Consider the following 17,148-nt stretch of genomic DNA (forward strand, 5'->3'; position numbering starts at 1 on the left):
CCAGCTGAGGGCTACCTCCCATGTAGCTTTTCTGGTTGACAACAATAGCAAGTTGAGTAAGCGTTGCTAAGTGCTTCTCGCGTTCCCCATTGGCAATGAGGCTTAACTCAGTACAATGACTGGCATCCAGCATCCAGCACAGTGTTGGGTGAAAGTAACAATTTGGCCCTTTTGACAGCTGGTTTAGTTTACCTTAATGTACGATATAAAACAGATGGAAAAACTTTTAATAGAAAATGTTTATTAACTTTAAACAGGTCCAACAGGCAAAGCAAGATTAAGCAGAATATTTAAGATAACACATAATGCTTGAGAACCATTGTATATTTACAGGCATAGAAGGAAATTTAATGTGTTACTATATCTGTCATTAAGTGCTCTTTTTCTGGCCACAAAAAAATATTTTCATCACATTCTTCATGGTCTGAAAGAGAGCTGTATTGTAGCAGCAGATGGTGACAAAGCAGGTAAGAAATGGGAAGCCAGACCCTGCATTAACCACGACCCTGTACAATCCCACTCCCCCAACTTCAAGGCAAACAACTGCAAATTATAGTAAAATAATGTGTAGAAAAATAGACCAGACAAGGCAACACGTATTTGTGCAAGAGGGGAAATCTGATTCAATCAACACCAGGAAGAAACAATAAACTTGGAACTATTTGCTTTACATAAACTCGAAAACAGGATATGGCCAAGCAGGAAGTAATTACGCTTTTTTCCATTTTACTTTTGGTTATAACTTATAATAAAACCCCTCCCATTTTCAGAAAACAAGTTCGCTACACTATCTCATGCCAAGAAATTAACATGTTTGAGAGCGATTATTGCCAAGCACCTGTTTCTATTAAGACAAATGAAGAACAATATGGGGCTTGTAAAATGAGTTGGAAAACACTAGCTAAACAGTTATGGGTGGATTGTAACATTTTTGGGTCTCACTGCTCCTGCGTGCCCCAGGAAATGTAGTCTGGGCGAGTGGCTGCGATATACTCATCCACCAACTGTTGCACCACCTCGCGAGAGTTGTCCAGTTCGTCAAAGTTATCCTTAAAGATGTCCTCTTTACGAAACTGCTCCAGAAAGGCTTCACGCTTTCGGAGTTTGTCGTACTGGCGGCACGTTCGATCAAATAACTATGGGAAACAAATGAGAAAAGATGAAGCTGAATTTTAAGTCCATAGAGGAGAAAGTCACTGGTTAAGAGAGCTATCACAACACAATTAAGAACAAATATACAAATTAACAAAAAGACAAAAAAAAAAAGGTTATTTTGGGTGTCCAATTCATGGTGCATTATGTAACTTTTTCCTGTCATGAAATGTATCCATTTCAATGGAGACAAGCATGTAAGCTAAAGATGACTGTGGTGAAGCGACCCCACTCACAGAAAAATGCATCTCCATTTAGAGATACATTAGAACGATATTTGGACTTTTTAGCAATCGACCTTAAATCTCCAGCACATGCCAGTATTTTTATTTTGGTCAATCTATTGCCTAGAAAATGCACACAAAGATTAACACTTTAATATGAAGAGAAAGCTGCAAAAAACATGTGAACCCTGGAAAAAAAAAGGCTTGTGGGAAGTTTGCAGTGAATTTAAATGTCAAAATTTGGGGGAAATAATCAAAATTGGCCCAAAAATATCACGAGAGCTCATCAGCCATCGGTTCCTCAGTATTTCAAACAGTCTTTGTCGGCATCAGCCATGAAAAAACCCATAACAGTCAATCTCTCATCTCCATGGGGATAAAGCGGGTGGCGAGCATATTCCACGATTAACATTAAATAAAACCCAGAAAAGTAAGATGTTGTATACCCCTGGACGCAGGTAATGATACAATTTAAAATTTTAAATCCAAATGACAAAAGGATTAGAGGTACTATGTCACATATTTTTAGACTCTTTTCTACAGGTTTGTTCTATCAAATTCATCTAATTTCACTTGAAATTTTACTAAATTAGCATTAGCTAGAGATGGACATTTTTTTTTAATTTTTTTTATTTATCAGACTAACTTACTGTCTGTGCCAAACGAACCCTTTCACCCTGGTAAAGTTTTAGGACTGGGAGAAACTGAAACACAGTTCTTTTACTCAACTGGGACAGGCCTATTAGACTGGAAATCCCCACTCACATATATATTTAAGTTCTGGTGTTGTCATAACGCCTAAAGCATTGTTCTTTTCGCAGATGAAATAATATAATGACATCACATGACATTTACTTTCCATACCAGCAGGACATTTTTATAGGTTTAAAAAGGAAATGGCTCATGTGTCTGCATCTCTATCCAGAATGTAATTTATGTAAAATCCCCTGAGCTCTTCTTTAATAGTAACGTTAAATCAAATCACGTCTCCCAGTGGTGTATAGGAACCAACGCAGGCGCTGGGTTAGTCTGCTCATAAATTATACAGATGCATAAAAACACACTACACACAATTTAACTGAACGAAATGACTAAATGTAACAGAACAGGTTGAGGAGATAACTTTTTGTGAAGCCCTGAGAGGTGATAAAAAAAAAAACGTGCACTGGAACATTTATGGATGAGGGTCTGCTACCTGCTTGTCTCCATGGAAATGTTCTTGGTTTGCCTGGAATGTTCCACAGTATGGCATTTAACGCATCTAACTCCATGGAGATAGATACGTTGAATGTATTCTCTATGAAGAAGTGGGTCGGCCATCACTGTCTCTTAGAAGAAGACAGCACTGTATGACACTTATCAATAGGGGACTACTTCAAAAACTGCCTAAATACCTCACCTGCTCGTTAACCATTGATACCAGAACACTTAATACAAGATCACATGACTAAGGCTAAGGACTAGTTCCACCAAAACAGACAGGAAAGAGGCTTTTAGCCGTTTTCCTTCACAAAAATGGAATATACATCAAGGAAACCCAAAACTGGATACTTTCATGACACAATCGCAATTTAATAATCTGGTAATGAACTTTTACACAAATAAGTTTATTTTCATTCAGTGGAACACTCCAAAAACTTCTCCATGTGACAAACAGGTGGGAGACCGTTCACCAGAAAAGTTACACAGTGCCCCTTTAACTTACATTTGAGATGCTTGTGTGGTTTGCCATCATGAGGCCGCTGACTCTGTGGGCGGAGGGCAGGTACGGGGATCTTCTGGAAAGAGCGACCTGTATACTGGCCGGACCCCAAGGGATAAAACTAGCCAACTTCCTCTCACGGATCCTTTGGAGGCTTTTATGCACCTATAAGCAAGAAACAGTTGGGTTTTGTTTATAGCCATTTAAGACAGTGTTGAGGTCCACTAAAGTACAATGCAATTTTGAGACAATAAAGCTTCATAAAGGTTCTTAAAGACTGAGTAAATAAATGGTAAAAGGTCATATGTTTATACAGCACATTTCCACCTTCTAGGCACTCAAAACATTTTACATCAAGAAACCACTCACACATTCACACACACATGGGTGGGTTAGGGGCAATGTTCCCTCTAATTTTTCACGAGTCTGAGCAAACACACAACTCCCTGAGCGTCCCATGGACCACTGTGAGCGACATCAGACGTGCGCACTGTGGTCATGCAGCATCGCATCCATCCAAGTTAAATGGTTTATTAAAAGAGTCAAATTACCGCATTTACATTTCTGTTATAAGACTTTTAAATTAGTGCTTTAGCCACTTAGGTCATGAGCAAGATTTTTGTCATTTTCATTGTATGTGTAGTATGTTAATGCTATTGGAAGTATACATATTTTATTTTAACTATGGCAAAACATGAGCTTCAACCAAACCAAGCCAACTGTAAACTCCAATGTTGAAAACACACTTAACATTTTTATGATAAAGCACTGACTTGTACTATGAGTATAAGCCATTGTGTGAAGCTTTTGCTGTGCACTGAGTGAGATTGTCCTACTGTGTCTGGGAGACAGTCCAGTAACTCTTTTTCAGTGTATGACACAATCATTTGATTTTTACAACTCATGAACTAGTGACAGTATCAATGACCAATACACACTGAGAGGAATCTGTATCTGCACACCCAGCTGCTCTATTACTGTACATTTATATATCATATCAAAACACAATATATAAGTGGTATGGGTCAAAATAAATAAACATACAAACCACACACTGCAAACAGTAAACAAACACACACACACTTCAAAATGTAAACAAAAACACTGGAAACTAAGAACACACTGTACATGATTGTACAGTGTGACAGTCATTCTGTGACAGAGGTTGGAGGATCGAGTCCCACTCGGACCAACTTGTGTCATTCTGTCCTTAGGCAAGACACTTCGCCCAAGTGGTGTGTGCGTGAATGATTGGTGGTGGTCGGGGGGGGGCGCAGATTGGCATTAGCTAATGCTAATGATTACGCATGATATATTTGACCCAAAATTAAGTCAATAGCAGAATAAACCACGCTTACTGATCAGGAACAGCATCCAGTCCATCAAAACATAAGGTCCTCTGCTCCTGAGTCCATCATGAGATCTTCACTCGCTCCGGGTCCGACATGTCTCTAGTTTAGCTTGTACAAACATCCACAGTGTCCTCGGTCGTGTACTTCCTTTGTTTTGTCTGTTTCATCATGTTTAAAACACAAAACTGCTACAAAACAGTGCGTAACATTGCGCCCAAGGGCGGGCTGTCGGAACGTTAAGGGGTTAAACACTTAGCATCATTAGCGAGTTTTCACTCCACATCGGCCACATCGGCTAAAACACTGATAGCGGCGCATGAGGAGCCTGTCAATGACGTTGATAAGCTGCGCAAATACGTATGTGAATCACATAATCGGCTGGAGCAGCTCGACACCAGTCACACTCACTGACTCACATTGAAAAATAGCGCAGAATGAATTGTGTGTTTATTTTATTTTTAACTCCGGTTCGATTTTTTTGTGCGCAGCACAGATTTTCTGTGCGCGGAGACCGTGTCAACAGTGTGCAATTGCGCACGCGCGCAGCTTAGAGGGAACAGTGGTTAGGGGGCTTGCCCAAGGACACAAGGACAGGATTCATCTGTGGGAGCTGGAATCTCACCGCCAACTGTCGCCAACTTTAGTTTAGTTTAGTCCTGATGTAGACTTGGTTTGGTCCTGTTCTAATCCTGGTTTAGTTCAGGTTTAGTCCAGGTTTAATTCCATGTTTAGACCCAGTTTTGTCAAAATTTTGATGGGCTGTGTGCGTAACTGTAGCCTCAGTCACAGCACTTTGTCAATAGCACCATAAAATTAATCCTTAAAACATGAGTGAAAAGGCTTACACAGTTAGACTATTGACAAACCTAAAACAAAAGTGGGTGGGTGGATGCAGTACAATAATATGAAATCACTACAGGAATCACTGCCTTGCATCATATGCATCTGCAGCTTTGTCATCTCATTCTGCCCCATTTTCAAGTTCATACCTGTGTAGGATCTACTTCTCCCTGGATGATGTTGAGAATGGCGATGTAGCAGTGACTGGGTTGACGCTCTCGTCCCGTAGAAACCATCACGTTTTTGGGTTGAAGAAGCCTCCTCATCACATCCAGAACTGTGGTTTTCCTCACACTGGCAACCTAAAAAACACAAACGCCACTAATGATCAAATAAGAAAAACAGTTTGGACAGAAGTGGAGATGTCAGGTATAATCTTACACTATCTGTGAATATAAATACTGCTTACAGAAGTATAAGTGCATTGTTTTCAAACGCAGTATGTAATTCAAAAAGACAAGATATCTTGGTGTTTATTTATTCTTTTCCTATGTATAGTGTTATCTGTATATTTGTTTTTTTGTTGACTTTTTGTGTGAAGCACGTTGGGCAGCTGAAGTTGTATTTAAATGTGCTATATAAACAAAATTGAATAAAACAAAAGATATGATAAACCCATATGTAAAGCAAAACTTAATCTAGAGATAGAGTAAAGAAAGGTAATTAGTTAGAGTGTGATACTATAGTTAAGAGTGGAGAAGTAAGAATAAACTGATTTTATGATTATTTGTGATTTTAAATATCACAATTAGGCCTGTCATGATAACAAACTTTGAAGTGCGATATTTTGCTGAAATCAATATATTTTGGTTTCAATATTATCGTTTATCGTCTATAAAGCAAAATTAAGCCCCAAAAAGTATTCTAAACTTAAAATATTGCTAAAAAAATAGCTGAATGAAACGTTAAGGAGTAAGTAAATTTGTGTCTATAATGATCTTATTGTAGTACAGAAAAATAAAAACTTTCCCAGTATTGCAATGAAAAAGTACCCATGATAAACACTGATCCAAAAAGGACTGTCCCATCTAACATATACTACACAATCACTCACAATAAGATTATCAGAAGCAAAAGCAGATTTGCCTTAGAGGTAATAAATATGATAAACCTGCAGCACATGGTGATAAGAGCAGGTACACAATGAGAAGCCAGACCCTGCATTAACTACAACCTCTTTACAATCCCACTCTTCAAATACAAGGCAAACAACTGTAATATTTAATTATATTCATAAAATCTGAGATAAAATAGACCAGACAAGACAAGGTATTCATGTAACAAGGGGAAAACACCAGGAAGAAAGATTACACTCATTACCATTTGTTTAACATCATCTCCAAAACAAGACACAGCCAAGCAGGAAGTAATTATAATTTTATTCTAATTTTACTTTTGATTATAACTTCTAGGTATTAAAACATTAAACTTAAACATAAAATGCAAAATTTAACCTAGAGATAGTGTGAATGAAAGGCAATTATTCACATTTATTTTTATAGCACATTTAAAAGAATCTCAACTGACCAAAGTATTGACCAAAAAAAAGTAATATGTAAATGTAATAATAATAACAATAACAATAAAAAATAATAAAAATAATACTATATCCTGTCTAACTAGTATTAAATTTGAATGTGATAGTATTGTTAATAGTTTATAATGCAAATATATACAAATATCACAATATAACACAATAAGATTATTAGAAGCAAAAGCAGCTCTGACTTAGATGTAATAAATATGATAAATCTATATGCATTTTTTTCCCCAAAGTTGGTTATATAATCATAATCAAAGACCAGGCCTGTTATGATAACACATTTGAAAAATTCAGTGTATTGTTTCTTTCTGTGTAATTTTCCTTCCAGTTTAAATATAGTATCTATCACCACACGCATGAAAGGAGCATTATTAGTCACAGTGTTTTTCATCACTATACCACGTTCTTTTCTCCCATCCCATTTTGGTATATTAAGAAAGTAAAAAGTAAAAATAAAACTATAAACAAGAACACGGGAGCTTACAAGAAAAATTTAATGAATCAAAAAGTGTATATGCAGTGTACAATTTAAACTCTAAATACTAAAGGTATAATCCCAGGTATTTTTTAAGTGAATCATATTGTAAAAATGAACAATGAATAGATAGCACAATTAAATACTACAAGTCGTTAGCTGTAGTATCTCTAATTTGTCATAGATGTAAATTATTCAACCAACTACAGCTCGAATGTCATATAGGCTTGATACTACAGTAAATAAGAAAAAAAAAAATCTCTGCTAGTGCAAAGAAAAAGTGCACACACACTGAGTCTGAAAATGATCCCTGATTGCAAATAAAACATTTAAGTGATGAGCAAGCTACAAATCTTTATACACAAAATGATGCATCGATTGAAAGAGTCACTGCCTAGAAATATCTTGGGTTTTGCTCAACAAAATGTATCTTTTAAAAAAACATATTTAGCATTATGTAACAGTTTAAAATCTAAATAATCATTTTATTAAAGAAAGAAATATTGTATCCAGTAAATTGGAGAAAACTAAGACTTGAGGCTCCTGCTTTGAAAGTGTTGGCTCCTCTCTTTCACTCTGCCCTTTGTTTTATTACATGTGATGGACCTGAAACTCATCACTGTATTTTCTAATGAAAGAGTGAGTTTGGTCATTGCTGTTAGAAGAGAACAGCACTGTATAAAATGTATCTATAAAAGGACTACTTCAAAAACTGCCTAAATATCTCACCTGCTTGTTAATCATTGATACAGGAACATTTAATACAAGATCACATGACTGTATAAAGCTAAGGACTACCAGAACTGAGATGGGAAAACGGCTGTTTTGCACACAAAAATGTAATAGATTTCAAGCAAAACTGGATACTTTGGTTCCATAATCACTACTTAATAGTCTGGTAACACACTTTAAACACATATCTGCAGATGTTTTTTAATGTTTTATATGGACTTATATACTTTGTGTGTATTGTATTTTAAACAGGGCACCCATGAAAAAGAGTCTGGGTGCTCTCACTGGGTTTCCTTGCATAAGATAAAGAAAAGAAAGAAAGAACAAAAATATAGCTCTTACTATAATATTGTAATGATGTGATATTTATTTCAATGTTGACACCTTTTGATGTTCTTGTTCTTTTCTCTTGTTTATGTGTTGTTGTTAATGTAACTGCTTTGTGATGTTACCCTACATTGGTGCCAGAAGTGGGATAATGTCTTCTGGTTGTTTATTTTCTGAACATAAGGGCTACTGTAGTCTGTAACAGACGCCAAAACAAGAGCAAAACAACAGCAGTCTCAACTCACTAGAGCCAGTCTCCAAAACAGACCAGTAACTGACCAACAGAAACTTATAGGATTCGGCATAGTAACCAAATGTCACAAACAAAAGCAGTTGCATAAACAAAACAAACAGATACAAGAACAACAAAAGGTGTCAAACTCTGAACTAAGCACAGAATATCAGATCATTAAAATATGTTGGTCGATGAGTCAATACAGTAATTATCATGACAGGCCTATCAAAGACCTTGCAATAAAAAGCTAATGTCTTTTTATCATAACCATAAAGATATAAAAAATAAATCACTCATACTCACTGATTGGTCGGTTGTGAGGGGCGTGTACCCTGTCATGAGGAAGTGAAGTCTTGGCGTAGGAATCAGGGATGCGATGAGCCCGATGAGATCATTGTTCATGTAACCGGGGTAACGCAGTGTGGTGGTGCTGGCGGACATGATTGTGGATACCTGTAAAATAAAATAAAACTGTAAAACAATAGCTAACAAATTATGATTCCTTGCAGTTAAACAGGGGTGTGAAGTAGCTGACAAGTACAGCCACGTGCGACTTAACAACACAACCTGCTAAACAAGTTTCAGAATCTTGTCATTTTCATAGTCAGGAGGGTTGAGGTCTGTAGTCAAACTGAAGGGACTAGACTTGTCAAAAACGTGTTGACAGGGAAGGTAAAAAGCTTCAAACTCACCAGCTGATTGATCTGAGAGAAGGAGGGGTTCTGGATGTGTAACCTGTCTGTAGCGATGCGATTTAAGGCTGTGTTGTCCAATACAACCTGACAAATAAAAAAAGAGATATAATAATTATTTAAAACAAGGGGGATGTAATAAAAAACCTTGGTGATCACATTCACATATATTTTATATTGACATAATTATCTTTAAATATGTACATTTTATAGACTAAACTGGCAAGCATAAATAATGGCATAACTGATCATCTATACAGTGTTGGAATGAGCCAAGACCAGAACTAACCAATGAAAAAAGCATAGATTTGGAAGTATTCAAGTACTTCAAGTAAAATGTAATTTATTAGTTTCACTAAAGGTCCTATATCACGCAAAATTGACGAGTTTTGAGTAACCCTGCATTATTAGTCTGTCTACATCTCCAAAGCTCTAAATGCTCTGTTCCACTTTGTGATGTCATGAAACTGTAGTTTTCAAGTTAACAGGTACTTTTTACCTTAAGTTCAGCGGAGGTTAGAAATTCCAGGTTTGGGGGTCGAATTATGAAGCCCTATGACTCATTATAGACACAAACTAACTACTTAAGTGTTCCATTCTATTCATTTTTTTTTTTTTTACAATTTTCTACATTTACAATTTTTGGGAGGATAATTTTGCGTTATGGTTTGGTTTCAATATTATTGCTTATTGTCTATATTTACTAGAGCAATACATCACACCTCAGAACTTGTTATTGTGACAGGCCTAACTACATGTATCACAGATTAAAAAATTAAAACTGAAAAAGGATGCGAGTACGTCACAGTGTTGCGTGTGTTGAAAATAAGCGATTAAAGTTTGTTAAAACCTGCACAAATCACTCCAAATACAACTTTGAGAGGGTTAATGAGAAGGGCAAACAACTATAACATGGTAAGCTCTGAAAAGTCGATTTTACAGAATAGGTCTGCTTTAACAAAAACAAGAGTTGAAGCCTCCAGTATGAAGAGAGAGAGAGAGGCTACACTCTACTCTAATGTTTATGAGAATAAAGATATGAGAGAAAATGGCGCAGTGAAACTACAGTATGTTGTTGTTGAGATATCTGCACATAAAGAGTCAGTGTACAGCCACAACAGGAGAGTCAATTCAGGCATCCTATTAGAATAATGTAATCAATGTGAAGAGCTTATGCAAGACCCTCAAGGAAGTCTGCATTAGAGAGGAAACGCCATTACGCCGAGCGGCCTCTAATAACATCACCAGTTTAAAAGCAAGATTTAATATAACCACTATTTACAAAGCCCCACTCTGCTGGCATAGTAGTACTTAGGTGAATAGTTCTGGGGGAGAAGACTGAACAAAAACTCCCCAAAAAATGAAAGTAAAAACATGAAAAGCTATTTGATGATTAAAGGGCCCACATTGATCTATGTTATAATGTTGTTTCCTCATCACAACCTAGAGTTGTGTTTTGTTGTGTAACATACTAACCCTGCATATTTAGGCTGAGTTCCTTCTTACCCAACAGAGATGTATGTTTTTGAAGAGGTAACAACATTATAACATGATTTCAAAGTTAACATTAGCTTTACTGAAATGTCTGATTTTGGTAAGCCATTTCCAAATGCTTCACTGTCACATCAGACTTACAATTGTTAAGATTCTGTTGTGGAATACAGTATTTATTTTTATATATCTGTTCTTATATTTTAATTATTGGTATTTAGGCCACTCATAATAATTACAATATCATTGCGTAAATCATAGGAAGAGCATATTTATCCTGTGTAACTTTTGATGCACTAGTGGGACTAATAATAGAGACTATATCATCTTTTTAATTAAGCTGTGTAGTCAACATTTTGTACAGTTATCTCTTTGCACTAAAGTGTTCAAATTAAGCTTTCTGTGTATTTTTTAGGCAGCTGGTTCGGTCAAAACAAAATATCGGCTCATGCGGGAGATTCAAGGCCGATAGCCTAAAAAGTGCAAATATCAGTTTAAGTATGAATCAGTTATCATCAGGCGTGTTGTTTAATTCAAGTGCTGCATTTCCTGCCATTTCTTCCACACACAAATCAACTTTTATACTGTTTTAGATTTTGGTGTATAATAGAACAATTACTCACATATTGACTTTTGAAAACCATGATTGAGGCCCAAGGACATGAGACAATAAAAACACATCAAACACCTAAATCTGCGATGTGCAATAAACAATAATGAATAACTTCTGTTCATGTCTTCATAGCATTCTTGTACATTTATATTTTATTATAGCAACTTTTTATAGTCCTTATAAATAACTAACTGTAATCATTCTAATGTGCAAAATCAACTTGGCGTTTTTAAGCTCCTCAGCATTTCCTGCCCTTTGGCCTGATCCTTTTGTATCAAACACACAAAGCTCAATTCTTGTCCAAGGTTGACCTAGTTTATGGCAAACAACGCCTGCCTCTTCGAAAGTATTTCATGTTGCCTTTTTCCCGCTCGCAGGACACTGAAACATGCTGTCAGCAATGTCCCATGTGTGTCAGTTTGTTCAGACGTTTGGATTACGCATTATACCCGGGCTGGTTAAATTGTTTTCAAGCAAAGTCTGATTTAATCATGATTTATTGCAAGCGCTCCTCACCACACAGTCTGCCGTTTTGTGTCAGTCTCTTCAATGTGAGCAGAGAGTTTGTACGGCTGAACGACCACATCGCTCATCTCGTCCTGGTTTGGGAAAACAGAATACGTCTGCACCAGTTTCTTTGGGTATCTGGGACAAAACACATTACACTATACTGTTATACAATGGATTTAACTAGAGGCATTTGGAAAGGCACTAGTCTAAACTTTAAAACCATTCCCAGCAGGCTTCTAGCTGGGCACTCGTGACCAAGATCTATGCTCAAGATCTGGAGATAGGTCCCTGCACTGTTGTTGCCCACTGCTCCTCACAGTTTTCCCAGTGGCAAAAATGCAGAGGACAAATATTCCTAATTAAGATGAATTAGTGGTTTGATTTTTTTTTATGGTTACTAGAGTCTGTGGCAGTGGTTCCCACTCAGACAGGGACCCATAGGTCACGATAATTACTACATCCACTTTACATTCAGTATATAAAAGCTGGAACAACATTTTTTAGGGTCAGTATTTATCGTGTGTACTTTTTCTTCGCTCTACTGGGAAATTTTTGGTTATTCTTTGGCTATGTGATAACAGTTAAGCAATGAAAGGTTGAATTAATAACCTCCATGACTCATTACAGATGCAAAGTACTGTACTAAAGTGTTTCATTCTGCTGTTTATTTATTACAGCTCATGCTTTTTTAACAATATTGTAGATACAGAATAGTTTTTGTGGTTTAAATCTGCTTTTGAGTTGCTGTGTCAGTGGCATAAATTAGTTTCAATATTATCATTTATCGTCTATATTTACTTCAGTGATATATTAAACTTCAAAATTTGTTAGTGTGACAGGCCTAGGGACTTTCAAAATAACCATGCAACCGACTCACTATCCTCATTGAAGAATTACATTAATAGCAGGTTTAATGCAGTTTATTTGTATCTTTTTGTGTTATTGGTCTTAACTTATATATAATATAATTAAAATTTGATGATTAATATTTGATCAATAATTAATGTGAATACCCCTACTGGAGACTATCTGGACACCTTTTGGGAACCATTGGTCAAGTTTATGGCAATTGTTAGCTGCCACATTTTATCAGTCGGACCCAGGGCAGCTGTGGCTACTCAAGTGCCACCCAAGTAGTATGTGTGACTTTATTAACCATTACTGTGAAATTTACTGCAATTTACTTTGGTACAAAACATGAAAGTTTGCTATACAAGTGTTCAAACCTGTCATTGAGTTTTTCCAGTAGGTAGGATCCCAGACCAGAGCCTGTCCCTCCTGCGATGGAATGGCACAGTACAAATCCCTACAAACACAACGGTTACTCATTACTTACACTACTCATTTACAGCAATATACTGCGACCATGTGTTAGGCTTCCTGTAAACGCTACAGTGTGCACATGTGGGCAGAGCGAAAGCCTCCCTTCCTGGGCTGTTATATAAATGGGAATGCGGCCCCACCTCAATTGTACCCCCCCCCCCCCCCCCTCTGCCCCCTAAAGACAACCATGTAATACCTGCCTTCTACACGGGCTCAGCTATTATCACCAGACACCACACCCTGCCAACATACACAGAGCTGCCTACCCACCTTCCTCGCCAACGTACACACAAACGCACTCGCTAAATGCTAACGTAAGGTCACAAATGGTAGACCTTTGAGGGAGAATGTGAGAGCTGTTTTATGAGAGCTTGGTTGGCGGTACAAGAAAGTTCACAGGGAATGGGGAGACTTTACTGATGCTGGGAAAAGCATAAAAAGCAATGCCGATAGCTTATATACACAGGGTTTGGAATGATGAAAAATTAAGGAAAATTGCTATAGTGATTATGAATTTTAAAATAAAATATTTTATGTTTAAACAGTTAAAACTCCTTAAAACCTTGGCCATGCATGTGTTTATGGATTTTTTTTTTCCCATTTAAGGTATATAGCATTTAAATGTTTGATTGCTCGGGTAATGGTCCTAATTTTTTATAATTCTGAAATCTGTACCTGAAAGTTGAATCCTATGAAGAGAAAGAATGTTTATAGCTGTTAGATTATGATTTGTTAGTGCACTTTATGTTAATAATGTTATCAAAGTGCATCTTATAAAATAGATGGTGGACAGAGGGCAATAGAGCTTTATGGGTAACAGTTTTTAACCATTATTAACCATACCCCAGGCAGATGATAGTAGCTCAGTTGGTAGAGTGTTGGTACACAGATCTGAAGGTTGTGTGTGTCTGCATACGCTGGTGTATGGATGTGTGTATGAAAGGTTGAGAGGATCCTTGATGTAAAGCTCTTCGAGTGCCTTGAAGGTGGAAAAGCGCTCTATAAAAATTTACCAAACATCTGTGATCTGACAGTAAAAAGGCAAATCAAAGTCTTCTGTATAAAATTATGACAATGACTTTCCTCTGTGATTTTAACCTATTCAAGTGTTTCAGCTTCCTTGATATAGGTGACATTTCATGGACGTTTGACCATATACAAGATTGAATATTGCATTTTGTTATAATTTCACGTGAACTAAACCCATTCAGGCCCAACTGTGACTTTCTCTTCCTCTACCATGGTGCTATGGCCTCAGGTCTTGGCGGTGTAATTCTAAACAACTCCAATGTATCAGATTCCTATTAAAATTCCATACAACAAGAGTGAAAAATTCTTTGATAATAAGACTTGCCTCCAAGCTGTCACTGCCATCTGCTTCTCGATCAATTATGTCAAAAATGTCTTCTTGAATCTTCTTGCCCTGAGACAAAAAGAAAAACAATTGTTATGTAAGTGAAATTTGATATTTAGAAGTAGGGGTGGATGGTAATGACAAAAACTAACAGTTCATACCTATATATATTTACATCTTCTTGAGATAAATTTTCAGATGATACTTTAACAATGCATCAGAAATGTGTAAAAATGAACCAGCTAATCTCAGGTATTGTACAAGATGTGAATGAACTATAAAAGAAATGAGAACAGGGCAGAAATATCACCATATCCTTGTTTGAGAGACTAGATGTTTCTCCTTTTCAGGTAATTTTTAATTGTTTTGTTTATAAAACTCAATATACCAGAAACAACTGTGGCATTATCCATTTTTCAATACATCTCCCACTTAGTGGTTTGTAGTTTGTTGTGGTTACTTTTATAATATCCAAATACCTGTGAATACCCGCTAGCCCAGTTGTTGCCTGCCCCTCCACCATGCTCAGAGAGGTAGATGTTCTCTGGATTGTACAGGTTGGCATAAGGAGAGTTGAGAATAGAGTGGATCACTCTGGGCTCCAGGTCAAGGAGAACGGCTCGTGGGATGTAATGTTCATCATCAGCCTAAAAGTCACAGGAACAAGAAGGGTGAGCTTGTAGATCTGAGTTAGAATTTGTGCTGAGTGCTTGCAGCTTCTTATGCAACTCCGCCATCAGGTGGTAAGAAGGAGTAATACAAGGGATCTCTAAATTGTCAACATTATATTTTCAGGACGGCTTAAAAAAATATTTGTCAATCCCAAAATCAAATAAAAATCAAGCATTCATGTGACATTAGACAATAGAATAAGAATATATATTCAGACTTTTTCTGTCACATGTTGCTATTTGATATATATCAAAATCAATTTATTAATACTAGGTCCGTCATGATAATTACTATATCGACTGATCATTCAATATACGAAAGCTGGAACCATATATTTTCTGGGTAAATATTTACTGTGTACTTTTACTTTGCAATACTTTTCTTTTTGGTGATTTTTTGACTATACAATAAGATTTAAGATTTTAAAGGTTGATTTAATAACTAATACATAAATAATTAAGTACTCATCATGCTCATGTTTTTTTTTAACAATATTGCAGATTTAGAAGAGTTTTTATGGGATTATCTTGCTTTAGGGTTATTGCATCAGTGGCATTATTCATTTCAATATTTTCATTTATCATTTATATTTTCTTCATCAATATATGAGAGATCAAAATTTGCATAACAGGAATAGTTAATACAATATTATTAATTACCTGAGAAATTTGCAAAGTATACTTTCACAAGATGCTCGTTTAACCATGGGTGTGCTTACAACCTGCTAACTGATTTTCATGTGAAATAAGACTCGATGCTTTATTTTGATCAGAGATACATAGATTACATATAGATTTGCCAAATTATGCAGACTTGGGACAAACAACACAAATTGGCTAGTGGCTGTAGTGGCTATAACACACAAGCACAATAATTCAGAAGATAGAAGCAGGGTTGTATTCAAAATAATATAAACAATTACTTGATAGAAGAACACGTCCTTTCTGTCAGTCCCCTCTGTGGCAAACTCTTCCACAATGCCCTCTGGACTGATGCCATGCTCTGCACACAGCTGCTTCCAAAACTCAAAGCCAACTGCAACACACGTGTAATGTTTATATCAGTGTTTATATCAACTCTACATGACAATGATGATTTTGATTTTAACTGTCTGTATATGTATATATTGTATGTAAGGTGACCTTGAGTGCCCAGAAAGGCGCCCTATAAATAAAATGTATTATTATTATTATTAATGATAAGACAATACGCCCAGCTGAAGCTAAAAGCTAATCTCAAATAAATATATATATAATTACGAATTACATACATTAGACTAGCATATGTGTATAGTATTATTATAAGCATATCATAAAAGCTATAATAGTCGTTGCATGGAAAACATTTTTGCACAGCTAGCTAGACAAGTTGCTATGCTCCATCGTCAGTGAGTGGACAACAACAGCAACGTTACGTAGTCTGTTTTCACGTACTTTGATTCCCACATTGCCCGAGCTGGAGGGTTATGATCTCCCGTGGCATCTTCTCTTTTCCAGTGCCCGTTTATTCCACAAGCTTAGACTGCTTGCAGGTTATTTGTGGCCGGAGAACACTGCGCTGCTCACGGTCCTGCAGCCCGCTTATTCCCGCTTGGTGCTGATGGTGATGGGGCTTCTACAGCGGATACACACAGCCAGACTACGGCAAAAACTGCAAGCAGCGCCATCTACTGGTACGGAGTTTTTGGTTATTATTATTATTATTTTTTTTTTTTTTTTTTACAAACGTGACTTAATATTTAATTATGTAGTAAAAATGTATTTATTTCCAGTCCAGAGGATTAAGTAGAATTGTAAAATCTTTGAAGTATACAATTTAAATTAAACAAATATAAATAAAGTAATACAACCGTTGAACAAACAGCTATTATGAACTATTACACATTCAATGTTATAATATACTTAAATATTT

At 36.4% G+C, this 17,148-nt stretch overlaps 1 protein-coding gene across 1 annotated transcript; it reads right to left on the reverse strand.

Moving 5' to 3' along the window:
* Positions 1-221: 221 nt before the first annotated feature.
* Positions 222-16,834, reverse strand: tubg1 (tubulin, gamma 1). Its single transcript, XM_033971887.2, is given in 13 exon segments — positions 222-1,136; positions 3,082-3,243; positions 5,420-5,572; positions 8,886-9,035; positions 9,275-9,361; positions 11,895-11,906; positions 11,908-11,943; positions 11,945-12,023; positions 13,115-13,194; positions 14,566-14,634; positions 15,045-15,212; positions 16,160-16,272; positions 16,671-16,834. Coding segments are annotated over 13 exon segments (1,356 nt in total). The 5' UTR covers positions 16,720-16,834; the 3' UTR covers positions 222-938.
* Between the last annotated feature and the right edge of the window lie 314 nt (positions 16,835-17,148).

This window comes from Periophthalmus magnuspinnatus, chromosome 8, assembly GCF_009829125.3.
Source record: "Periophthalmus magnuspinnatus isolate fPerMag1 chromosome 8, fPerMag1.2.pri, whole genome shotgun sequence".
NCBI classification, from domain to species: domain Eukaryota; kingdom Metazoa; phylum Chordata; class Actinopteri; order Gobiiformes; family Gobiidae; genus Periophthalmus; species Periophthalmus magnuspinnatus.